Here is a 26,666-nt window from a genome sequence, read left to right on the forward strand (position 1 = left end):
GTTATGGGGGTCTCTATGTGCAAAATATTGTATTTATTTTGGCTTAAAGTTGTCGCGTTTACACTGAATTATTTAGGGAAACTATTTAGTATATTCTGACCTAATAGGGAGACTGTGTAGGAGACACTCTGGATCAGCAGACGATTTATTTCATAAATCAATACGGAGGAATCAATTACGGAGGAATCCGAGATAGCCGATGTATCACGATTGTGTAGGAGATTGGGGATTGGTTATCGGACGTAACAGTTTCGTGCGCATGCGTGGGTGTCACATGACTGGAAATCATTACCAAAATGGAGGACGGTTAGACACATCTGTCAAAAGTGTTTTTATTATCGTTTTCTATTGTCATCAGAGAAATTGTGCAATTAAAAAATCTTCTTTACCCACGTACAAGAAAAGTGCACAAACAGTTGGAATATGGCCTCTATGATGGCAGAAATTGTGTACGGGACAAAGGAAGAGGGTCATGTCATGTCTGAAAAAGTGACGCAGCTTGCATCTTCTGTGTATTCTGAATTTGAAAAGATGATAAAGAAGTATGACGAAGATGTGGTAAAAGAGCTTATGCCTTTAGTTGTAGGCATCTTAGAGAGCCTTGATCTGGCGTATACAGAGAAACAAGAAGCAGACGTTGAGATAGAATTACTTAAAGAAGACAATGAGCAGTTACTGACGCAGTATGAACGAGAGAAACAGCTACGAAAGTCAGCCGATCAGGTATGATATAATAAACAGAAATATGATTATAGGTGCTACCTAATTTACGGGCGAATGCTTTAAAGATGTCTTTTTTAGTTTGCATTTTGATTAGAAATAAAAGCCTGCACATTTTAATTGAACAATCCAGCTCCCAAAAGGTAATTCGTTTTTAGAGAAATTAACCAAAAACATTTTTTAAGATTTAGGCAATGGATATAGCAACCACTAGTCTTGTTTACAAACGTTTTAATATCAAGTTTAATGGTTGTTCACTTTTTAAATAAACAATATTTAACATTTCTATTTTAAAAACCTCTTGAATAGATAAAAGTAACTGCGTTTAAAGTATCAGGATAAATTTTATTATAAATTGTTGGGCATCTTTAAATCACTTGCATAACAACATATATTTTATCTATCTTTACATGTGTCTATTTACAGCAGTGTGACATTTCATCTAGACCCTGCTAGAAACAAATCACTGAATTACATTTTTTGACAAACATGCATATGCGAAGTTGTTGTCCGCCAAAAAAGAATCATTTCTAAACAGTCAAAATATAAATAATGTATTTTATTATTAAAATTGTGTTTTATGTTTTTTGAACATATGCAGGGATTTCAAAATGTTGAAGATGGAAGATGAAGTAGAAGGGGGAAATGATCATTTTTTACTTAAAGCGAGTATATTATATGATTTCAATGTCAACATTGTATTCTACCTTACCCAACATATTAATATGACCGTATAATGTTAACAGTGATTTTTTTTGCTATTTTTTTGTTACAGCCTGTGGCATTTGGATTGGGAAAATTAGCGCAATAAACCATGAAATTGGGAAAAATAGCGCGATAAACCATGAAATTGGGAAACATTATAAATATGATTATAAGAACAGAATAAAAATTGCTAAGTTCAAGTTTGACAGCATTTTTATATTATAAAGTGTTGCTTTCATGTCTTCTTACAACGTTTAGTTAATATCCTTCCACATGGATATTAAACTTGCAATAATCTATAGATTCTTCAATATATATGTACCATTATGATTTAATCATAATCTCTTTAAGAGTATGAATTTAATTCAGGATGTTTTTTAAAGTAAAATGTAGTATGGTGAAAACATTAAAAAATATTAACAAACATGCTTTAGTGTTCTTGCTGTGTTAATGTTGTATTAAATGGAGCTAAAATAATACATTTCATTTGTTTACCTTTTAATATCTTGCACAATTGACATTCTCAGTTCAATGCCATTTCACCAAACTATACAGCGTGACAAACATAATAAAGCAGAATATGCATATGAATCTGATTATACACAGATCCACTAACATATTAATCAAATCATGTTTGTCTCTTTCCATTTTCGACGATACCCATCTTAAATGCTTTAACTTTGTGAGTAAACTAACTCCAATTTCCCAACACAGATTTCCGTGACGCACATTCACTGTGAAGATTTCTAATAAATATTTGTTGTTGTTCATCTCAAACGTAGTATTTTGCGTTAATTGACACACACATTAAATTATCATCTAATAACCATGTGATGTCCGCTGTTAATTATAGTGTTATTTATCATTTTCTCTGATCATCGCAAACTTCTTGTCTGCTTGCCGCCATCTTGGACGTGTGTAAAAACAGGCGTTAACAATCGGGATACATCGACTCTGGACGGTATCCTCCGCAATATAGAGAGAGATGTGTGGATAGCAACGTAAAATCGTATTCGGCTACATTCGTAAGTCAGTTGTCATTGGGCGAAGACTCGACAAGCTCGATCGGCACTCGTTCTACGAAATTAACACTAAATGACATTGTAATCTTATTAGCTTTATTGGGAAAATTTGGTCATATTTTTGGGAAATTTTGGTCAGATTTTTGGGAAAAAACGTCATTTTTTGCCGAATATCGGCGGTAATTTTTTGGCAAAAAAAATCACTGGTTAAATTAAATCAATTCACAATCCTCATAATAATTATGGTACCATAAATCAAATAGTGTTTACTACAGTGAAACAAGCAAGTAAACACGCATACAGAAGGAGTTTTTTCTGTACAGCAGAAATTTATTAACTATTAAATACACCCTTTCTTTCATTTATTTTCTAGTACTACTTCTTCTGATTTTTTTGGGTATTCAATTAAAGCCAAAAACATTGGAATTTAAAGCGATTGCTCATGATGAAACTGATGATACATATAAAACATAAACATAAAAAAAACATGATGTGTCAAATTATTATTTATGTAGGAATAAAAACGCTATATGTCGAAGATCCACAGTCATTGTGCAATTAAACTATTCACAATTTTGCCACTATATCATGGGACAGAAATATTAACATTCAATTACACAATATATATCAAATTCTATAGTAAAACATGCAAGTTAATATTGTTTCAAAGTTAAATGTCTTGCAAGAAGTCTTCAAAACACAATAATCCCAGATGTTATCCTTTGCATGCAACATCAAAAAAACAATTTTCAACACACTTTTCTTGCTGACATTTTCATTTTGAAATTTGAAACAGTGTAAATATTCTATATCTGTTCGACATCGTTATTGACTTAGGTTACATAAAATATCGCGATGTGCAAATGATTGGTGTACTGCGACCAAACGGATAACAACACTTTTAATTGGCAACATTGCTACAGTTTTCCAATATGAAGGATAGATTGTATGAAGGAATAACAAAGAAAATTAAAAGCAATTATTTCTTGCTTTAATGGTACTATTTGCATGAGTTTGTGCTTTAGACAGGTAAATGTTGATAAGATTTTGCAGTATCCATGTTTCTTAGCCTTTGCAGTGGTGATCAAATTTTGCACCTTTGGACAATAGACAGCGCATTGCAACTCTCAGCAACCCTTTGGGTTATTAAGCTGAGAGTTGCATTTTTGCGACTAAGTGGAAAGCCAAACCAGTTCAGTGTTAATTTCTTATGTATCCTCCGGTGACCGCGTATGGAGCAGTGAAGAAAACCAGTGACAAAATTTCGGAATTAATGCAAACAGTACATAAATTAAACAATTTAGCTACAAAGATCGCTGTTATCCAGTAAAATCCATGTTAAATGTGTTTATTTACACAAGGTTTAACCACACAAAACAGATAGTGCCATAAACATCTGCAATAACATTCACCACAATTGGCCTTGTATCATGATGTCACCCCCCCCCCCCTAAAAAAAAGTACTCCATTGCAATAGGGATAAGGCAAACTTAACTTTAAAATTTGATTCACTACACTTATTATATATTGATTTTTTTCCCAGGTCATTTTAGCGTGGCTCTGCGCCATGCCCTTTTTTTGTAGCGCCACGCTGCCCCTTTCAAAGTCATTAAGCGCCACGCTGCCCTTTTCAAAGGCAGCCGCCCTGCCCTTTCATGTCATGAGCACCCGCTGTTTTCAGCGCCCTTATTGATAACATGTTAATAGCCATTTGTCCAAACTGCTTTGCAGACTAGTATAACAGTATGGCCCCAAGGCCGCGAAGACTCGCTCAGGTATGAATTAGTCATGTGTGAATAACCCCGTGTCAATATTTATCGATAATTTCAGTGGCTTATACCAAGCACACTTCGGTAATGTGTACGCATCCATGATAAAATCGTGGACAGTTACTTCGGAGACTTCTATTGAAAACCTAGAGTTTCCTCGTGGAAAATGTGCATTTCATGCATAATACAGTAATATCAAAACATTTATTTTAGATTTAGATAATTAATTATTGACAGAATTACTGTAACGTAAACCTAGATTTTCCTCGTGGAAAATGTGCATTTCATGCATAATACAGTAATATCAAAACATTTATTTTAGATTTAGATAATTAATTATTGACAGAATTACTGTAACGTTTTCTAATTAAACAAAATGCGAATCGCGTATAAAGCGGACGTATTGTAAGAGTTTACGTTGCTATGCTCACCTGCTGCTTATCATTTTAACAAGATTGCGGACAATACAGCAAATAAATTGTGACTCTCGGCAAAAATGGCAAATAACAAGCGAATTAACAATGGAGATCACACATTTAGAAGGGATTAATGAAATGCATGTGATAACGAATGATGCATTAAACGTTAGACACAACAACAACATATGTATTAGTAATCTGTTCAGTTGATGTATGCCACGGAAACTAGTGTTTGCAAATTGTTAGCGTTCAGTTTACTCATTTTACTGGCAAAACTTCTGACAAGATTATCGTTAGAAAATGGGATAAGACAAACATGGTTTCATTTATATGTTAGTGGATCTGTGTATAATCAGATTCATATGCATATATTGCTTTATTATGTTTGTCATTCTGTACAGTTTACTGCAACAGCATGCAACTTAAATCAATAAATGGAGACATAGCAAGGTAAATGTATAAATATTCATTAAAGTAAGTTAAATACACCAATTACCATTAAATGTGCTTGTTTATATTTTTATGTGTATATGTTTCTCTCAAAACCACTTATTCACGGAACGTTTTTGCCTTTTTTTACCTAAACTGCGCGTTAAAATGCCCCTTTTCAAGGTAATGCGCCATGCCCCTTTTCCCTCCTGGGAAAAACACTAGACTTACTTTAACTTCTATTTATAATTTAACAAGTTTCTGATTCTGTTCTTTCAGTGATTCTCCTATTGAGCAACAAAGGCACATTAAAGTGCTCAATATTTCATTAGCACAAACGTTTGCCATTTGTTCAAATAATTTCACATACATGTTGCCATTAAAAGAAATTGCTAAAAACGCAGTGTGGGGGCACAGATCTTATTCAAGAATTGTTCATGCAACATTTTCTGGAAATCAGGAGAATGTTTAAGTAAGATTTTTTTTTATACATCAAATAAATGAAAGTGTTGTGTTTATACTAGTTCAGTTGTTTGCTTTACTTTGCAATTTATGTGAAAATATTAAGAGGACTATTAGAATGTATGAAATATGGATATACTGGGATTATTTGAGATGAAGTAAGATTTTGGAATGCTATTAGACCTGGTTTTTCTTCATTTTGGTTGTGTTTGTATTAATTTTCAAGGGTATTAATGATAGTGATACAAAATACAACTCACAAGGAGCACATCCATGCATGTAATGTCATCACATGAGCCTCGTTTCTGATATAAACAAAACGGTATAAAGGTACCATACAATATTATTAAATCCAAGTAATGTCTAAGCCTAGCACATGTGTTTAAGGTTTTGTAGCATGATCTTTCATTTGCCGTTGCAATGTTAATGTCATTGAGACTGTTTGCAAAAGGCATGAGTCTGGCCTGATTAGGGTTTAGGTCATACTTTAAGTTCAAAAGTTTCATGCTCTACTTTTATTTGTTCCATACATGTATCTCAAATACAACACACTATGGTGTGAAGTTGTGATAAGCCATCAATCATGGAATACTTTAAAGTTAAGTGTGTGTGTTTTTCTTCAATACTTTATATGCTTTACCAGTTGTATTTATTGTCCCTTACTGGAGGGGACTTATGGTTTGCACTCTGTGTGTCCGTGAGTCTGTCAGTCTGTCACACTTTTCTGGATCCTGCGTTAACTTTAAAAGTTCTTCATATTTTTTCATGAAACGTAAAACATGGATAAATGGCAATATGGAGATATTATTATGCACGTCATTTCATTTTGTTCATACATCAAGAATTCTGGTTGCTATTGCAACAATTTTATTTTTTTAATCTGACAATGGTGGAGTTTCACCATTAGGGGACCATATTGCTTGGCAATCTCTTGTTAATTTTCATTGATTGTTAGTAAACTAAACACTTTCATATGTAAATGTATTATAAAATTGATAAAAGTAAATACTACGATGTATCAATAGACAAATTGCTATGTATAAATTTCGCCACTTTACCGTACGTCACACATGTTTAATATTTTCGAAGTTATTTTTACATGTTTTTATTTTGACTTATTACGAAGATTAATGAATTAAAAACCCATGTAAACATGCAGTATTTTGTTATCGGCGGACATTTAAGTAAAAGACGAGTCAATTTTGGGAGCGTTTTTAGGTCGACTTATGGCCGCAAATTTACGGTAAATAAAATATTTTACAATAATCAGTGTTTATATCCATTTAATTATTTTCATGAAACATGGCTTCATTGTAAAGGTCATTGTGACATTGAGCAGAGGGCATAAATTGTAAGTCAGTCATGCTGGCTCAATGTCAAGGTCATAGATTTATATCAAGCGTGTTAATATTGGTTGTGTGACTGTCTGTTCCAATCTTCTGTACCCATAGAAGCATTTTCATCAAAGGCCAGGCAGTTGGGACAATAGGCTGGCAGAAGGTATAAGCCAGTCATGCTGGCTCAAAATCAAGGTCACCACTTTAAGATCAAAATATATATTAAGATGAGTTTTAAAGCTGTCACTTGCCACTGCCTTGTCTTGTTTGTTTGTTTTTTGCCAATATAGACTACATTTATTATTTTGTCTTTTTTCACCATTTATTTTCTTTTAATAGTGATCAAGTTCATGCCATAACAAGAGACTCATTCAGGCAATTCTATATATCGTTATAGCAATAATTGTATTTGAAAAAAGCATTCTGCATTCATTAATTGTATAATCATCATAAAAATGCGTTGCATGACTTGAAAACTCAAAGATATTTGTTTCTAAGACTTTTATTTTGACGGAGTTGGGTCAGGACGATTTAAACCAGTAGAAGGCCAAGGTAGATCACTGTCCATGTCATGGAAAGACCAGACCTTGGAAGCCCAAAATAAAATACTCTTTTGGTGATACCAATATTTGTATATACAACAGATATTTTTCTGTATGTGCATTATTAAAATAAATACCAAATACTTTTCAGTGAGCGTTGCTATATGGGTTGGTTTATTTTCCAGAAACAAACCATCTTCATGCTCATGTTAGCTGTTGTGATAACTGTATGTCTAGCATTGTGCAATTTGTGTTTAAAACTTTAAGCTCAAATAGCGCAGCAGAGGCCACATATCATCCAATATCTTTAATAAATTGCTCACAATGTTAAGCAAATTTAATATCAAGGCTGAGTTTGAATCTAGATTACGTGCATGAAAAAATTGATCTTCAGCTCAAATCTTTGTAAAAAAAAATTATCACTAGAGTTCACATTGTCACTCAAATTTCATTGTAAACGAGTTAAAAGCACATGTTACATTATAATGTTACCATGTTTAATAATGTGCTATTTGCCCCTGTTAGCAGATTAACAGCAATAATTTGTCCCATCACTTGACATTTGTTATGAATGCTGAAATTCTCCAAGTGGTTTGAAATATGTTAGATTGCGATCAAGTTCAGAATGTCATTCAATTTTATAATGACAACATTTTACCAGTACTTCTTACTTTTGGACATAAACAGAATAAGTTTTCAAATAATGATGTTTGCTATTAACAGGGTCTGGTGAAAGAACACATTTCCATGGTAAAGTTTAAGTGCAAAACATGTTAATTTTTCCAGAATTGGGAAAAAATCTGCAATGCAACATCTTTATTACATAGGAAATGAAATTATATATAAATCATGTAGTTACTTGTATGGTATTTGTTTGCATGTATGTACATTTTTTTACCTGTAAGAACAACGTGGAGGATGTTTTGGTAGATCAATTTTAATTTGTTTGATTAGCAAACTAAATATTTTCTATAATCGCCACTTCCGGATAAAAAGGGTTTAATCTAAGGAAACCATTTTTTGCTCATCTATTTAAAAAAAAAAATTATGAGCTATTGTCATCACCTTGGCGTCTGCGTCTGCGTTGGCGTCCGGTTAAGTTTTGCGTTAAGGTCCATTTTTCTCAGAGAGTATCAATGCTATTGCATTCAAACTTGGTACACTTACTTACTATCATGAGGGGACTGGGCAGGCAAAGTTAGATAACTCTGGCGTGCATTTTGACAGAATTATGTGCCCTTTTTATACTTAGAAAATTGAAAATTTTGGTTAAGTTTTGTGTTTAGGTCCATTTTATTCCTTAAGTATCAAAGCTATTGCTTTCATACTTGCAACACTTACTAACTATCATAAGGGGACTGTGCAGGCAAAGTAATGTAACTCTGACTGGCATTTTGACAGAATTATGTGCCCTTTTTATACTTAGAAAATTGAAAATTTGGTTAAGTTTTGTGTTTAGGTCCACTTTATTCCTACAGTATCAAAGCTATTGCTTTCATACTTGCAACACTTATTAACTATCACAAGGGGACTGTGCAGGCAAAGTTATGTAACTCTGACTGGCATTTGGACGGAATTATGGGCCCTTTATACTTAGAAAATTGAAAATTTTGTTAAGTTTTGTGTTTTGGTCCACTTTACCCCTAAACTATCATAGATATTGCTTTCATACTTGGAACACTCGCAAACTATCATAAGGGTACAGTGAAAGGACAAGTTGCATAACTCTGGTTGTCATTTTTACGGAATTATGGCCCTTTTTTGACTTAGTAACTTTGAATATATGGTTAAATTATGTGTTTTGATCCACTTTACTTCTAAAGTATCAAGGCTATTGCTTTCAAACTTCAAATACTTTCATGCTATCATGAGGTTACTGTACCTGGCAAGTTGAATTTTACCTTGACCTTTGAATGACCTTGACTCTCAAGGTCAAATTATTAAATTTTGCTAAAAATGCCATAACTTCTTTATTTATGATTAGATTTGATTGAAACTTTGACAAAACTACTCTTACCTGACATATCACAATAGACTCCACCCAAACCATCCCCCGTGCCCTCCCCCCGAATACCCCCCCCCCCCTCTTATTTTTTTTTTAAGATCATCTCACAAATGACCACCACACCCTCACACTATACTATACCCCCCACCCCACCCCACCCCCCCCCCCCAAAATTGTTTTTTTTGAAACAGTTAAAAAAACACAAATATTTTTATTATTATTTTATGTTTGAAATACCGTCCAACCATCATACCCAAGAATACCCCTCCACCCCCCCTCCCACACCCTCCTCCCCGATTTCCCCCCCCCCCCCCCCTTATTTATTTTTTTATTTTTTATTTTTTAAGATCATCTCACAAATGACCACCACACCCTCACAATATACTATACCCCCCCCCCACCCCCCCCACCCCCCCCACCCCTGAGTCCCCCCTAAATTTTTTTTTTTTTTTTTAAGATCAACTCACAAATGACCACCACACCCTCACACTATACTATACCCCCCCCCCCCCCCACTGAACCCCCCCCCCCCCCGAATCCCCCCCTAAATTATTATTATAATTTTTTTTTTTTAAGATCATCTCACAAATGACCACCACACCCTCACACTATACTATACCCCCCCATTTTTTTTTTGAAACGGTTAAAAAAACACAAATATTTATTTTCATTATTTTATGTTTGAAATACCGTCCAACCATCGCACCCAAGAATACCCCCCCACCCCCCCCCCTCCCCCCCACTCCCCCTAATTCCCCCCCTAATTTTTATTATTTTTATACGCCCGTCTATGACGGGACGTATTATGGTATACCCCGCGTCCGTCTGTCCGTCCGTCCGTCTGTTAATGTCGTACGCTACGTCAAATATCCTTTGACAGATTTTCTTCAAATTTTAACACAATCTTAATATTGATAAACCCTGATCCCCTTTCGTTTTTGACGGAATTCTGAATTGTCGTTCCAGAGTTATGGGACTTTGTTCGTCAAAATTTCGTGATTTCATTGAATGTCCTACTGTAGCTCAAATATCCTTCGATGGATTTTTTTCAAATTTCAACACAATCTTAATATTGATAAACCCTGATCCCCTTTCGTTTTTGACGGAATTCTGAATTGTCGTTCCAGAGTTATGGGACTTTGTTCGTCAAAATTTCGTGATTTCATTGAATGTCCTACTGTAGCTCAAATATCCTTCGATGGATTTTTTTCAAATTTCAACACAATCTTAATATTGATAAACCCTGATCCCCTTTCGTTTTTGACGGAATTCTGAATTGTCGTTCCAGAGTTATGGGACTTTGTTCGTCAAAATTTCGTGATTTCATTGAATGTCCTACTGTAGCTCAAATATCCTTCGATGGATTTTTTTCAAATTTCAACACAATCTTAATATTGATAAACCCTGATCCCCTTTCGTTTTTGACGGAATTCTGAATTGTCGTTCCAGAGTTATGGGACTTTGTTCGTCAAAATTTCGTTATTTCATTGAATGTCCTACCGTAGCTCAAATATCCTTCGATGGATTTTTTTCAAATTTCAACACAATCTTAATATTGATAAACCCTGATCCCCTTTCGTTTTTGACGGAATTCTGAATTGTTGTTCCACAGTTATGGGACTTTGTTGAATGTCAAGGAGACGGCGCTCCATGCTCATGTACTTATAAAATAAACCATGTATTCAAATACAAATAAACTGAAGTAAAAAAATGATTCAAAGGGTTATTTATTACCTTACTACTTCATTGGCGAACGACGGGCGTATCATGCGCTCATGGCGCAGCTCTTTTTAAAGATTATCTCACAAATGACCACCACACCCTCACACTATACTATACCCCCCCCCCACCCCACCCCCACCCCCAAATTTTTTTTTTAAACGGTTAAAAAACACAAATGACCACCACACCCTCACACTATACCCCCCCCCCCCCTCCGCACCCCCCCCAAATTTTTTTTTGGAAACTGTTAAAAACACAAATATTTATTTTTATTATTTTATGTTTGAAATACCGTCCAACCATCGCACCCAAGAATCCACCCCCCCACACACCATCACCACCCCCCCCCCCCCACCCCCCCCCCCCCCCCCGAATTTGTGTGTGTGAATTTTTTGCATTTTTTTGGCATTTTTGGAAGATAATGTCATGAATGTCCATGCCCCCACCCTATACACTCCTCTTCACTCCACCCCTCCCTCCTTTGTGATTGAAAATGAGAGTCCCTTCACCTTTAAAAAGAAAATAGATGAGCGGTCTGCACCCGCAAGGCGGTGCTCTTGTCTTTAGTTCTATTGTAATGTATGTTTTGTTTATTCATCTACATGTATTAAAGGGTTTAATTGGACAATTTAGCTAGAAAAATAACATATTAATGTAAAAAATTATGAGTCTCGGACTAAAAACACATGAAAGCATATAATGAATAAATATACTAAACTCATCATATTCAACACTGGTTTAATGTATTATTTTAAAAAAATGGTGCAGTATGTACATGTATTCGATATCACAATTTTTGGAAGTGTTTTCAAACCTTAATAGCACATTTGTTTTCACTTTAAATTCCCATTTTGGTTCCAAAATGTTGAAAACATAGCTGTTAAATTATAAAGTATTTCATGTTTCAACAAAAGTTTTGGTTGTTACATTTTTTGTGACACTTAAAGTGACTTAAACAATACCTTTTGAGTCTTTGGGGAAAATTATGTGCTTCAATCATGTGTGTGTCATTTTCTTAGAAATACCTGGAAATGGAGGATGAGAACCAGGAAGTGAAGAAGCAGACCGAGGAGAAGGTGGAGAGTCTCGAGTCCATAGTTCGCATGCTCGAGCTCAAAAACAAGAATGCCTCCGACCACTGTGAGTACCGGTAGTAGTGTGTGTCCACTATCCTGAATGGCAGTGATTTGTGGGACTTGCTTGGGAAATCATTCATTTTAAATAATTAGAGTGATAGTGTCAAAGAAATCACATTCCTGAAAATGACCTTCCGACCTTCTTTTGCAAATAAGAAAACGAAATGCTTTACCTTTTTCTTTATATATGCAATTCATTGCTCATAGATCATAATTATTTACATACAATGTATGAATTTTAATGGCCTTAGACAACTCAGTAAACATTTCAGTAACCAGAATGGAGGATAAGGAGTCCGAGCTGAAGAAGGAGTACAACAAAGTTCATGAACGATACACTGAGGTAAGAGTCTTGTTTTTCATGTTTAAAGGAGTGGTTAACAGTAATTAGTGCTGCAACAATATACCGGTATATCGGTATATATCGCAATACCCAATCCGCATATTGAATTGTGATACGATTTTTATCATACCGGTAAGAAAATTCTACAAAAATTCATTCACATTTCGTCCAGAAAAGCCATCCGAAATAATGATATCAAGGTAAACAAAACAAATCGGTGTTTACTGTTGAGTAAAAATAAATTGTTGCATAAAAATAGCATTCTAAAAAGTTTATTATACGGAGTACAGTTGTTACATGGGAGTCCGCAAGATCTGCTCTTGCATGTCATACTGTTAAATTTAAGATGAAGCTTATGGATCTACAAAAAATAACATTACAACTAATTACATAATCAAAATGTAAATTGATGTTATTATAAACAGAAGTAATAATGATAAAAAAACAATTTTTAAGTAACAGCATTCTGATGAGTTACACGACCGGCTTTTAAACATCCACGATCCTCTTTCCGGTTATTATTCTTCTTGTCAGCCTTTATAATAGTTCTCTAAATGGCAGACGAAAAGGTTATGTTTATGTAATTAAGTTGGTTTGGGTGATGATCTGGCGAGTTATAATTCTGGTACAAGTTAGCAATAAATTGCAATATATTGCAATACAGATTTTTGTACTGACAATATATTGCAGTACGGTTTTTGGCGTATTGTTGCAGCACTAACAGTAATAGTCTTTTTTTTTTGTAATTCCAAAGCAATTACATTGAAGTTTAGGTAACAAACTCTGTGAATTCGGAAAACTCTGTAACAATAATGTACAGCAAACAAGCTTAATTGCATTATTCTTGAAGCAGTTTCTCTAAATTATATAACATGATAATTGTTGATATCATTTTGGGAAAGTGTTTAACTTAAATCATGAAATAATGGAAAGGATTTTCATGTAAGGTTCTTAGATACCTGTTATGATTATCTTCCCCTAAAATCAACAGTGATATATAGTTAATCATATAATGATATAGTGAAAATTACTGTGCAGGCTATTAGGGTTTGATGGGATTAATTCAAAAGAGTGTTGTCTGTTTCCAGGATATTTGGGTCATTGTGGCATTATCTCACTGTGGTGCAATGGCAGCAATGCAAACTGGTTTGTTAATGATTGTGGTATAGGATGTTAATTAGCAGTGTGCATCCTTGGCCATAAAGTGATATAGTGATCTGTAATTTATATTACTTCTAAGCAGACTACAAATGAAAAAATTAGAGATACACACCACAGAGGCAGAGAATGCTTTTGCGTTACTTACAATTTGTTGTTCATTTTTAACCAGGTTTTCCGAAGGAAAAAACTGGTTATTAGATTGGCGAATGCGGGCGGGCTGGCTGGCGGGCGGGCGGAACAAGCTTGTCCGGGCCATAGCTATGTCGTTCATTGTCAGATTTTAAAATCATTTGGCACATTTGTTCACCATCATTGGACGGTGTGTCGCGCGAAATAATTACGTCGATATCTCCAAGGGGAAGGTCACACTTTGAGTTCAAAGGTCAAAAATGGCCATAAATGAGCTTTTCCCTGTCATAACTATGTCATTCATTGTGAGATTTTAATATCATTGGGCACATTTGTTCACCATCATGGGACGGTGTGTCACACGAAAGAATCACGTCAATATCTCCAATGTCAAGGTCGCCACGACTAAAAATAGATTTTTTTTAAAAACAAACTTACAAAGGGGGTTAATTTTGTTTGTTCATTTCAAAAGTTCAGTTTGAGTTTTCTCCCTTTATCAGATTTTTTTTTCACAATGAAAACCTGGTTTTGTGACAATTTTGTCCCTTGTTAATTATTGGTTTATAAATTGAATGTACACACCTGGGCTAAATTATTATAAAACATGCAGTTTTTAGCTCATCTATTTTTTGAAAAAAAAAAATCAGCTATTGTCATCACCTTGGCGTCGGCGTCGGTGTCCGGTTAAGTTTTGTGTTTAGGTCCACTTTTCTCATAAAGTATCAAAGCTATTACATTCAAACTTGGTACACTTACTTGCTATCATGAAGGGACTGGGCAGGCAAAGTTAGATAACTCTGGCGTGCATTTTGACAGAATTACGCGCCCAATACCTGTGGACTGTACAGGACAAGTTGCATAACTCTGGTTGTCATTTTGACGGAATTATGGCCCTTTTTTGACTTAGTAACTTTGAATATATGGTTAAATTTTGTGTTTTGATCCAATTTACTTCTAAAGTATCAAGGCTATTGCTTTCAAACTTCAAATACTTTATCATGAGGGTACTGTACCTGGCAAGTGGAATTTTACCTTGACCTTTGATTGGCCTTGAATATCAAGGTCAAATAATTAAATTGTGCTAAAATTGCCATGACTTCTTTATTTATGATCATTATTTGATTGATACTTTGACAAAACAACTCTTACCTGACAAACTACAATAGGCTCCACCCAAACAATCCCCCATGCCCCCCCGCCTCCCCCCCCCCCAAAAAAAAAAGTATTTTTTTTTTTGGAAACATGGTAAAAAAACAAAAATATTTATTTTGATTATATTTTACCGTCCAACTATCCCACCCAAGAATCCCCCCCCCCCCAAAATAATTTTTTTTTGTATTTTTTTGGCATTTGTAATTCTAATTTTTGGAAGATAATGTAAGGAATGACCACAACCCCACACTATACACCCCTCTCCACCCCACCCCTCCATCTTTTTATGCTCCCCGAAATAAAATTTCGCCGGAGCATATAGTTGCCAGTTTGTCCTTCCTTTCTTCCGTCACACTTTTGTTACAGTTTCTCATAGCACCTTCAATACTTAACTGATCTCTTTTATATTTGGCATGTAGTTACCTTGCATGGACCTCTACCTTTTGATGAGGTTTGAGGTCACTGGGGTCAAGGTCACTGAGGCTAATAATAGATTCTTCTGTCACACTTTTGTTACAGTTTTTCATAGCACCTTCAATACTTAACCGATTTCTTTCATATTTGGCATGTAGGTACCTTGCATGGACCTCTACCTTTTGATGAGGTTTGAGGTAACTGAGGTCAAGGTCAAGGTCACTGAGGCTAATAATAGATTTATCCGTCGCTCTTTTGTTACAGTTTCTCATAGTACCTTCAATACTTAACCGATCTCTTTCATATTTGGCATGTAGGTACCTTGCATGGACCTCTACCTTTTGATGAGGTTTGAGGTCACTGGGGTCAAGGTCACTGAGGCTAATAATAGATTCTTCTGTCACTTTTTTGTTACAGTTTCTCATAGCACCTTCAATACTTAACCGATCTCTTTCATATTTGGCATGTAGGTACCTTGCATGGGACCTCTACCTTTTGATGAGGTTTGAGGTCACTGGGGTCAAGGTCAAGGTAACTGAGGCTAATAATAGATTTTTCTGTCACTCTTTTTTTACAGTTTCTCATAGCACCTTCAATACTTAACCAATCTTTTTTCATATTTGGCATGTAGGTACCTTGCATGGACCTCTACCTTTTGATGAGGTTTGAGGTCACTGGGGTCAAGGTCAAGGTCACTGAGGCTGATAATAGATTTTTCTGTCACACCGTTGTTACAGTTTCTCATAGCACCTTCAATACTTAACCGATCTCTTTCATATTTGGCATGTAGGTACCTTGCATGGACCTCTACCTTTTGATGAGGTTTGAGGTCACTGGGATCAAGGTCAAGGTCACTGAGCCTAATAATAGATTTTTCCGTCACTCTTTTGCTACCGTTTCTCATAGTGCCTTCAATACTTAACCAATCGCTTTCATATTTGGCATTTAGGTACCTTGCATGGACCTCTACCTTTTGATGAGGTTTGAGGTCACTTGGGTCAAGGTCACAGAGGCTAATATTAGATATTTTTTAGCTAACCTGATTGCTCTGGTGAGCTTTTCTGACCGGTCTTTGTCTGTGTATGTCCGTCCGTTCGTAAACATTTGCTCGTAAGCACTCTAGAGGCCACATTTCTTGTCCCATCTTCATGAAACTTGGTCAAAAGCTTTGCCCCAATAAAATCTCGGCCGACTTCGAAACTGTGTTGTGCCGGGTCAAAAACTAGGTCACTAGGTAAAAAAAAAAGAAAAACCTTGTAAACACTGTAGAAGTCACATTTTATGTTCAATCTTCATGTAACTTTGTCAAAATGTTTGTCTTAATGATATCTTGATTGAGTTCAAAAGTGGTTTCTGTGTGTTGAAAAACATGGCCGCCAGTGGGCGGGGCAGTTTTCCAAATTTGGCTATAGAGAAACCTTGTAAACACTCTAGAAGTCACAATTTTTGCCCAATCATCATGAAAGTTGGTCAAAACATTGGTTTTATTGATTTCTTGGACGAGATCGAAAATGGTCCAGATCAGTGAAAAAACATGGCTGCCAGGGGGCGGGGCAGTTTTTTCTATATGTATATAGTGAAAACATGGGAACACTCTAGAAGTCACATTTTTGGTCCAATGTTCATGAAATTTGGTCAGAACATGTGTTTTTTGGATATGACAGTTGAGTTCAAAATGGTTCGGATCGGTAAAAAAGCATGGCCAATGGGGGGGGGGTCATTTTCCTTATATTTATATAGTAATAACAGCTTTTGAACACTATATAGTTTATCATGTCAAGGGAAGTAACTGGCAAATGAAAAATCATGTTGAATTGACAGAGTTGTCTCCCTTTTTAAAAATATTTGTTTTAAGCACCAGAAGATTAAGTGGAATTAATTATAAATGATAGTTTTATATTCTGGAAGATAGCAAACTTTTGAATATGTTTTTTATTGTTTGATGATTCTGTACAATATGGCATTCTTTTGTCAAACAATTAAAGGGAGACTATACGATTTTTATATGTGTTAAATTGAAATATAATGATAAGTACATGTTACAATAACACAAAATAGGCAAGATATTGAAGATGAATTTCATAAAATGCAGCAAAGACAAATTAGCGCCCCGAGCTGATGGTGACGAAGATATTTCGTACATATTTTCCTACAATAACTGAATAATTCGTCTTTTTATTAGGATCAGAGTTAGTGTTCGTGTGTCGAATGAATAGACACGGCTGCAGGAATTTAAAAACAACCATTAAACTAAATTAAGATTCACATCGTACATGCATGATATACATTCTGGCGAATTCTACTGTACAGACATTTTCGATTTCAGAATTAAATATCTCGCTTATTTCGCATTTTTCGACAAATGTACTTCTTAAGTTATATTTTAAATTACATTGAAATGTATGACCTTGTTAACACTCTGGAGGTCACATTTTTTTCCGATCATCATGAAACTTGGTCTGAAGATTTGTCCTAATGATATCTTGGATGAGTTCGAAAATGGTTTTTGTTGCTTTAAAAACATGGCCACCAGGGGCGGGGAATTTTTTCTTATATGGCTATATATGGCTTTAGTAAAACCTTGTTAACACTTTAGAGGCCACATTTATTGTCCAATCTCCATGAAATTTGGTCAGAAGATTGGTCTCAATGCTATCTTGGATGAGTTCGAAAATAGTTATGTTTGCTTGAAAAACATGGCTTCCAATGGGGCAGGGGCATTTTTCCTAATAAGGCTATAGTTAAATCATGTTAACACTCTAGTTTTATTTAATTCAGTCGCCCAATCTTCATGAAATTTGGTCAGAACATTTGTGTCCTGTGTAGTAAAGTTTGGTTTTATTATGTCAGTATTATGTACCATTAACTGTTTTATTTAATTTTTCATAACACAGAATTTTCATAATTAACAACTGTTTTAGTCATTATTACTTATGGTAAGCCTATCAACTAAGAGAAAGCTGAAATGAAGACAACATGTACACAATTTTGCAGTATCTATCTCCATTGTTTAACCTGCTGAGTCATATTTCCCAATCTATTTTTATGTCCCCCACTATAGTAGTGGGGGACATATTGTTTTTGCCCTGTCTGTTGGTCTGTTGGTCTGTTGGTCTGTCTGTTTGCGCCAACTTTAACATTTTGCAATAACTTTTGCTATATTGAAGATAGCATTTCATATTTGGCATGCATGTGTATCTCATGAAGCTGCACATTTTAAGTGGTGAAAGGTCAAGGTCAAGGTCATCCTTCAAGGTCAGAGGTCAAATATAGGTGGCCAAAATCGCTCATTTTATGAATACTTTTGCAATATTGAAGATAGCAACTTGATATTTGGCATGCATGTGTATCTCATGGAGCTGCACATTTTGAGTGGTGAAAGGTCAAGGTCAAGGTCATCCTTCAAGGTCAGAGGTCAAATAAATGTGGCCCTAATCGCTTATTTTATAAATACTTTTGCAATATTGAAGATAGCAACTTGATATTTGGCATGCATGTGTATCTCATGGAGCTGCACATTTTGAGTGGTGAAAGGTCAAGGTCAAGGTCATCCTTCACAATGTCAAGGTCATCCTACAAAGTCAAACATCATATAGGGGGACATTGTGTTTCACAAACACATCTTGTTAGTTCTGCTCTAGAATTTGTTAGTCTCCAGATATTGATCATTGCAGTGTGTAACTATTTACCACTCAGCTTACTGACCATCTCACTTTGCTGTATGCCAGATGTTAAAGGGGCCTTTTCACAGATTTTGGCTAGTTTGAAGTTTGTCATTAAATGCTTTATAATATTGATAAATGTAAACATTGGATCTTAAAAGCTCCAGTAAAAAATCAAGAATAAAATTTAAAAAAGCAAAAAAAAGTAGCCAGTACCAGGGCTCGAACCAGTGACCCCCTGAGTCCTGGAGTTAGTCTGCAGTAAAAACACATTAGCCCTCTCGTCTATTCCACCGGGTATACACAGTTTGAGTATTTTATACCATTATATAAGCAATCTTCATAGTTTCGTAAATTTAAACGACAACAACAGAACTTTTTTTATTTTTCAATCGTTTCGCGTTGCAACGCTTTATAATTTTTAGGTTTTCAAATCGTCAAAAGATACATATAATGGCTATATTGGACTATGGTAAATGTTCAGTAATATTGTTTCCTCACAAATATCATAACTAAAACGAAAATTCGCGAATCTGAGACAACTTTTTTCAATTTGGTCAATTTACCAAACCGTGAAAAGATCCCTTTAATATCAGTGATCAGTTATAAAAGCTGGTTGAACTGTTTGATATATTTTTAGCTCACCTGATTGCTCAGGTGAGCTTTTGTGACGGGTCTTTGTCCGTCGTATGTCCAGTCCGTCCGTTAACATTTGCTTCGTAAACACTCAAGAGGCCACATTTCTTGTCCCATCTTCATGAAACTTTGTCAGAAGCTATGTCCCAATGAAATCTCAGCAGAGTTCCAAACTGCGTTGTGCCGGGTCAAAAACTAGGTCACTAGGTAAAAAAAAAGAAAAACCTTGTAAACACTGTAGAAGTCACATTTCATGCCCAATCTTCATGTAACTTTGTCAAAATGTTTGTCTTAATGATATCTTGGTTGAGTTCAAAAGTGGTTCCTGATCCGTTGAAAAACATGGCCGCCAGTGGGCGGGGCAGTTTTCCTTATTTGGCTACAGAGAAACCTTGTAAACACTCCAGAAGTCACAATTTTTGCCCAATCATCATGAAAGTTGGTCAAAACATTGGTTCAATAGCTGTCTCAGGACGAGTTTGAAAATAGGTCAAGATCGGTGAAAAAACATGGCCGCCAGTGGGCGGCGCATTTTTCTCTATATGTATATAGTGGCAGTTTTCCCTATTTGGCTATAGAGAAACCTTGTAAACACTCTAGAAGTCACAATTTTTGCCCAATCATCATAAAAGTTGGTCAAAACATTGCTTTTATTTATAGCTCGGACAACTTTGAAAATGGTCGGGATTGGTGAAAAAACATGGCTGCCAGTGGGCAGGGCATTTTTCTCTATATGTATATAGTGAAAACATGTGAACACAGTAGAAGTCACATTTTTGGCCCAATTTTCATGAAATTTGCTCAGAACATTTAATTCCTTGATACGAGAGTTGAATAACATTGCTGCTGGGAGGGGGGCAGTTTTATCATTATGCCCCCCCCCTTTCGAAGAAGAGGGGTATATTGTTTTGCTCATGTCGGTCTGTCCGTCCACCAGATGGTTTCCGGATGATAACTCAAAAGCGTTATGCCAAGGATCATGAAACTTCATAGGTACATTGATCATGACTCGCAGATGACCCCTATTGATTATCAGGTCACTAGGTCAAAGGTCAAGATCACGGTAACCCAAAGCAGTAAAATGGTTTCCAGATGATAACTCAAGAACGCTTATGCATAGGATCATGAAACTTCATAGCTACATTGATTTTTAGGTCACTCGGTCAAAGGTCAAGGTCACGAATCGAAATAGTAAAATGGTTTCCGGATGATAACTCAAGAACACTTTTGCCTAGGATCATGAAACTTCATAGATACATTGATCATGACTCGCAGATGACCCCTATTGATTATCAGGTCACTAGGTCAAAGGTCAAGATCACGGTAACCCAAAGCAGTAAAATGGTTTCCAGATGATAACTCAAGAACGCTTATGCATAGGATCATGAAACTTCATAGCTACATTGATCATGACTCGCAGATAACCCCTATTGATTTTCAGGTCACTAGGTCAAAGGTCAATGTCACGATGACCCGAAAAAGTAAAATGGTTTCCGGATGATAACTCAAGAACGCTTAGGCCTAGGATCATGAAACTTCATAGGTACATTGATCATAACCCGTAGATGACCCCTATTGATTTTCAGGTCACACGGTTGATGACCCAAAATAGTAAAATGGTTTCCGGATGATAACTCAAGAACGCTTAGGCCAAGGATCATGAAACTTCATAGGTACATTGATCATGACTCGTAGATGACCCCTATTGATTTTCAGGTCACTAGGTCAAAGGTCAAGGTCACGGTGACCCAAAATAGTAAAATGGTTTCCAGAAGATAACTCAAGAGCGCTTATGCCTAGGATCATGAAACTTCATAGGTACATTGATCATGACTCGAAGATGACCCTTATTGATTTTCAGGTTACTAGGTCAAAGGTCAAGGTCGGGGTGACCTGAAATAGTAAAATGGTTTCTGGATGATAACTCAAGAACGCTTATGCCTAGGATCATGAAACTTCATAGGTACAATGATCATGACTCGCAGATGACCCCTATTGATTTTCAGGTCACTAGGTCAAAGGTCAAGGTCACAGTGCCAGATAACGTATGCGCACAATGGCTGTCAAGGTCACGGTGACTCAACTTAAAAAATGGTTTCTGGATGATAACTCAAGAATGCTTACGCCTTTGATCATGAAACTTCATAGGTATATTGATCATGACTCGCAGATGAAATAATGATGAAACTTTACCAGGATGTTTGTCTGGACAATATCTAGGTCAAGTTTGACATTTGGTAAAGATTGAATGAACCGACTCCTCTCAGGTGAGCGAACTAGGGCCATCTTGGCCCTCTTGATAGGTGTTTATTAACACATACATTGACAAAGCGCATCATCGGGAAGCATCCATCAGTTTCACTGATATTCTTGTTTTATTGAAGTATTGTGATAGGTCCCTTCACCTTTAAAAAGAAAAATAGATGAGCGGTCTGCACCCGCAAGGTGGTGCTCTTGTTAGCTAATCTGACCACCTTGCCATTGCTCATGGTCCGGTGTTGTGTCTTTCATGTAGTTGTGTGTCATCAACCTTGAGCTTATGATCACTCCATTATTAGCCCCTTTCTGCCAAACTTGATCAGAATGTCTGAGTGCTTTCCACAGGAATTTATTAAGATGCCCCAGCCAGTTAGATGTGAGTCAGAGAGGGTAGCCCCCTCCATATGTTAATTTGTGTTACATTTTTGTATGATGTTATTTGGTGTGTAATGAAAATAAAAAAGACATAGCTATCAGGTGATTGAGAACGACATTGTTTTAACCATTTCACACATAGATACACATTATCCGGACTATTGATTCCCCAATACATCTGTATGAACCTCACTTTCAATTACTGCATACTTACTTCTTTGCTTTACTTATTGTAGTAAAAGGTCGAACCTGAACTTGATCAGAATGTTTATCTTGACAATATCTGTGCTCATTTCAAATCTGGATCATATCTGTTCAAATCTAGACTACCAGGAAACTCAACATTTTTAACTTAACCTTTATGATACTTGGTTAGAAATTACTGAATGTGTATCGTTACAATTTTGAGGCCAAGTTTGAATCTGGGTCACATGTAAAGAAAACTAGGTGACCAGGTCAAAGATGAGAAAAGTTATATGACCACTCCAGAATACAAGTTATTCTGTGCTCTTTCAGTTGATGCGCACTCACATGGACTATATGGAGCGAGCCAAGATGCTCATGGGGACTGATCGGATTGCAGAGATGGCAAACAGTCCTAGAGCTAGGTAGGTACAAGCAACAACAACAGTATATGAAATATAAGTTAGAATTTTACAGTATTCATGATGTGTGTATTGATAAAACAGTTAATACACAAATCAATATTAACAAAATGTATTTTGTCCCATTAATTATCATTGGCAATTTGTTAGCTCATCTTACCAAGTGCTCAATGTGAACTTTTTACATCAGTCATGTTTTGTAATGTGCCATTTTCTTTGTCAATATTTCATCCAAACTTAATGTAACTTGTTCAGAATATTCAGGTGTGCTTTTCAGGGCCATGATGGCCCTTTTGGTTGATAAACCTTTCAGTTAATATTCTTTTAGAGAGCTTAAGGGCAATCACATTTTGTCTAAATTGTTATGTACATGGTGCTTTAATCAAATACAAGATATATGGGCACAATACATACTTATTAAGCCCTAGAAATGAAATTCACAAAAGGTTATTTTCATGTGTTGCCTTGATTCCATAGCATAGATCGTGGTTCACGCAAGGGAAGCTACTCAGGGTTTTTCTATCCAAGATCATCACAGTCATCTCCCTTTGAGTTGTAAGCCTCTACGAGTTGGATGTTCTGTTTGCTCCTTCAGCCTGTTCATATATTTTGTTGTTATTATAATTATCATCTGTATTATATTTATCTCTCATTGTTTTGGGAAGTTTATAGAAAAGGTAAAATCATTTAAGCATGCTCATTTAGGAAAAAGCTAAATAAAAAAATAAAAAAAATCTAAAAAGGCTATTATTTGTGTCCATATACACTAATGATTCACTGAATCATCATTAAAAAAAAAGTTGAATAAAAAGCAAGTAAAAGTGTTGATGTCTGTTTGTTCAGTTAATCGTCATGAAGATATTTTTTTACATCGGTTTAACTTTTATTTTACTTGACTAGAACAATCTTTGTGCTACAGAGGCAGTTCTCTTTGATTGTACCTATAACGTATTACACTCAATACTTAATATTATTTATATCTATCTGCTCATTTTCTTTTATTCTATACATACTTACCAACATGTACTACATATCTGCAAGGCATGTTATCAATTGATCTTTACCAGTTGTCTAGACTTGTGTAATTTTTTTTTTAGAAATTTGATTTGTTTGTTTTATAAAAAAAATATATATATAAATAGTTTGAATAAACAATTAATTGAAAAATTGATGTGGGAGGCATTAAGTATGCTCTTGACTATCCTGTCGTACTCATTTGTCCTGAGGCTTTCGGTCTGAACTCCTCTTTAAATACTGACAGTGGATCTAGCTCAGACTTGCACAATTGAGTAATTTATCTTTCCTAATTGAATAATTTACTGTGTAGATGATCGTAAATAACAAATGTTGCAGTATGACAATTTTTGGCAGAATTATGGTTCTTTGTATGTTTTTATGCCCCCGAAGAAGGGCATATAGTGATCGGACTGTCCGTCCGTCTGACCGTCTATCTGTCACATTTAGGTTTCGAAAAATGCTCATAACTTCTATGTTCCTTGAGATGTAACCTTCATATTTGGTATGCATGTGTATATGGACAAGGCCTTTTCATACGCACACAAATTTTGACCCCTGTGACCTTGACGTTGAACTTAGGGTCCGTGTCTAGGTTTTGAAATCTGTGTTTAGGTTTCGAAAAATTCTCATAACTTCTATGTCCCTTGAGATATAACCTTCATATTTGGTATGCATGTGTATATGGACAAGGCCTTTCCATACGCACACAAATTTTGACCCCTTGTGACCTTGACCTTGAACTTAGGGTCCGCGTTTAGGTTTCAAAATCTGTGTTTAGGTTTCGAAAAATGCTCATAACTTCAATCAAAGCGTTTATAGGGGGTATATGTCATCCTATGGTGACAGCTCTTGTTCTAACATAGAATATATGAAGCTTAAAGCTTGTGTTCTACTCCTCTAATTACATGGTGGACTCCCTAAACTCAAAGTTTAATGACTTTAATGTGTAAATGATCAAAAAGGGAAAAAAAGGCAGAATGATTGCACTTGGTCAGCATATATTGTCCCAAAATTTTGCGTCTTTAACAACTTGGTGAATCTCCCTCCAACCTAGTACAATTGAATGACATTATGGTTTAGATGATTGTTAGCAAATGAAGCTGTGTCACTTTTGGCAGAATTATGGCCATTTGTCAGTTTTTGCAATATAAAATATATTGTTCCAAAATGTTGTGCTCTCTTAACGCATCTCAATTTACTGTTTGGATCAAGCTTAGACTTTACCAGTTGAATGACTTAAGTGTGATGATCATAAGGAAAGGACTTGTTTGGCAGAATTTCGATCTTTGAATGTATTCCATTAAAAATGTTTATAGTTCCAAAATTATTTGTGTCCAACTCCTCTTTCACCTTGGCAGATGTTGATCAGCTTAAAGTGAAGATGATCATTATTGAAGGAATTTTGAATGAGACAAGTTTGGGTCCCTTTTTAGCTCACCTGAGCACAACGTGCTCATAGTGAGCTTTTGTGATTGCTTTTTGTCCATCGTCTGTTGTGCGTTGTGCGGCGTCAACATTTGCCTTGTTAACTCTCTAGAGGCATTATTGTCCAATCTTCATGAAATTTGGTCAGAAGATTGGTTTCAATGATATCTTGGATGAGTTCGAAAATGGTTACGTTTGCTTGAAAAACATGGCTGCCAAGGGGCGGGGCATTTTTCCTTATATGGCTATATATGGCTATAGAAAAATCTTGTTAACACTCTAGAGGCCACATTTATTGTCTGATCTCCATAAAACTTGGTCAGAAGATTCATCCCAATAATATCTTGGATGAGTTTGAAAATGATGCCGGTTGGTTGAAAAACATGGCTGCCATGGGGCGGGGCATTTTTCCTTATATGGCTATATTTAAACCTTGTTAACACTCAAGAGGCCACAATTATTTTCTAATCTTCATGAAACTTGCTCAGAAGATTACTGGTATCTTGGATGAGTTCAAAAATGGTTACCTTTGCTTGAAAAACATGGCTGCCAAGGGGCAGGGCATTTTTCCTTATATGGCTATATATGGCTATAGTAAAATCTTGTTAACACTCTAGAGGCCACATTTATTGTCCAATCTTCATGAAACTTGGTCAGAAGATTCATACCCAATAATGTCTTGGACGAGTTTGAAAATGATGCCAGTTGGTTTAAAAACATGGCCGCCAAGGGGCGGGGCATTTTTCCTTATATGGCTATATATAGTAAAACCTTGTTTACACTCTAGAGGCCACATTTATTGTCCAATCTTGATGAAATATGGTCAGAAGATTTGCCTTAATGATATCTTGGATGAATCCGGAAATGGTTACGTTTGCTTGAAAAACATGGCGGCCAAGGGGCGGTGCATTTTTCCTTATATGGCTATATAAGGCTATAGTAAAATCTTGTTAACACTCTAGAGGCCACATTTATAGTCCGATCTTCATGAAACTTGGTCAGAAGATTTATCCCAATTATATCTTGGACGAGTTCAAAATGATGCCGGTAGGTTAAAAAACATGGCCACCATGGGGGCAGGGCTATTTTCCCTATATGGCTATAGTAAAACCTTGTTAACACTCTAGAGGTCACATTTATTTTCCGATCATCATGAAACTTGGTCAGAAGATTTGTCCCAATGATATCTTAGATGAGTTCGAAAACGGTTTCGGTTGCTT

At 35.8% G+C, this 26,666-nt stretch overlaps 1 protein-coding gene across 1 annotated transcript in view; it reads left to right on the top strand.

Moving 5' to 3' along the window:
• The first annotated feature begins 275 nt into the window (after positions 1-275).
• Positions 276-26,666, top strand: part of LOC127879226 (C-Jun-amino-terminal kinase-interacting protein 4-like) — a 125,819-nt gene continuing 99,428 nt past the window's right edge. Inside the window, 5 exon segments of the mRNA XM_052425947.1 lie at positions 276-723; positions 12,152-12,272; positions 12,541-12,611; positions 22,916-23,007; positions 23,482-23,559. Coding sequence (XP_052281907.1) covers positions 424-723; positions 12,152-12,272; positions 12,541-12,611; positions 22,916-23,007; positions 23,482-23,559 — 662 coding nt within the window. The 5' untranslated portion in view covers positions 276-423.

Source organism: Dreissena polymorpha, chromosome 4 (genome assembly GCF_020536995.1).
Source record: "Dreissena polymorpha isolate Duluth1 chromosome 4, UMN_Dpol_1.0, whole genome shotgun sequence".
Classification (NCBI taxonomy): domain Eukaryota; kingdom Metazoa; phylum Mollusca; class Bivalvia; order Myida; family Dreissenidae; genus Dreissena; species Dreissena polymorpha.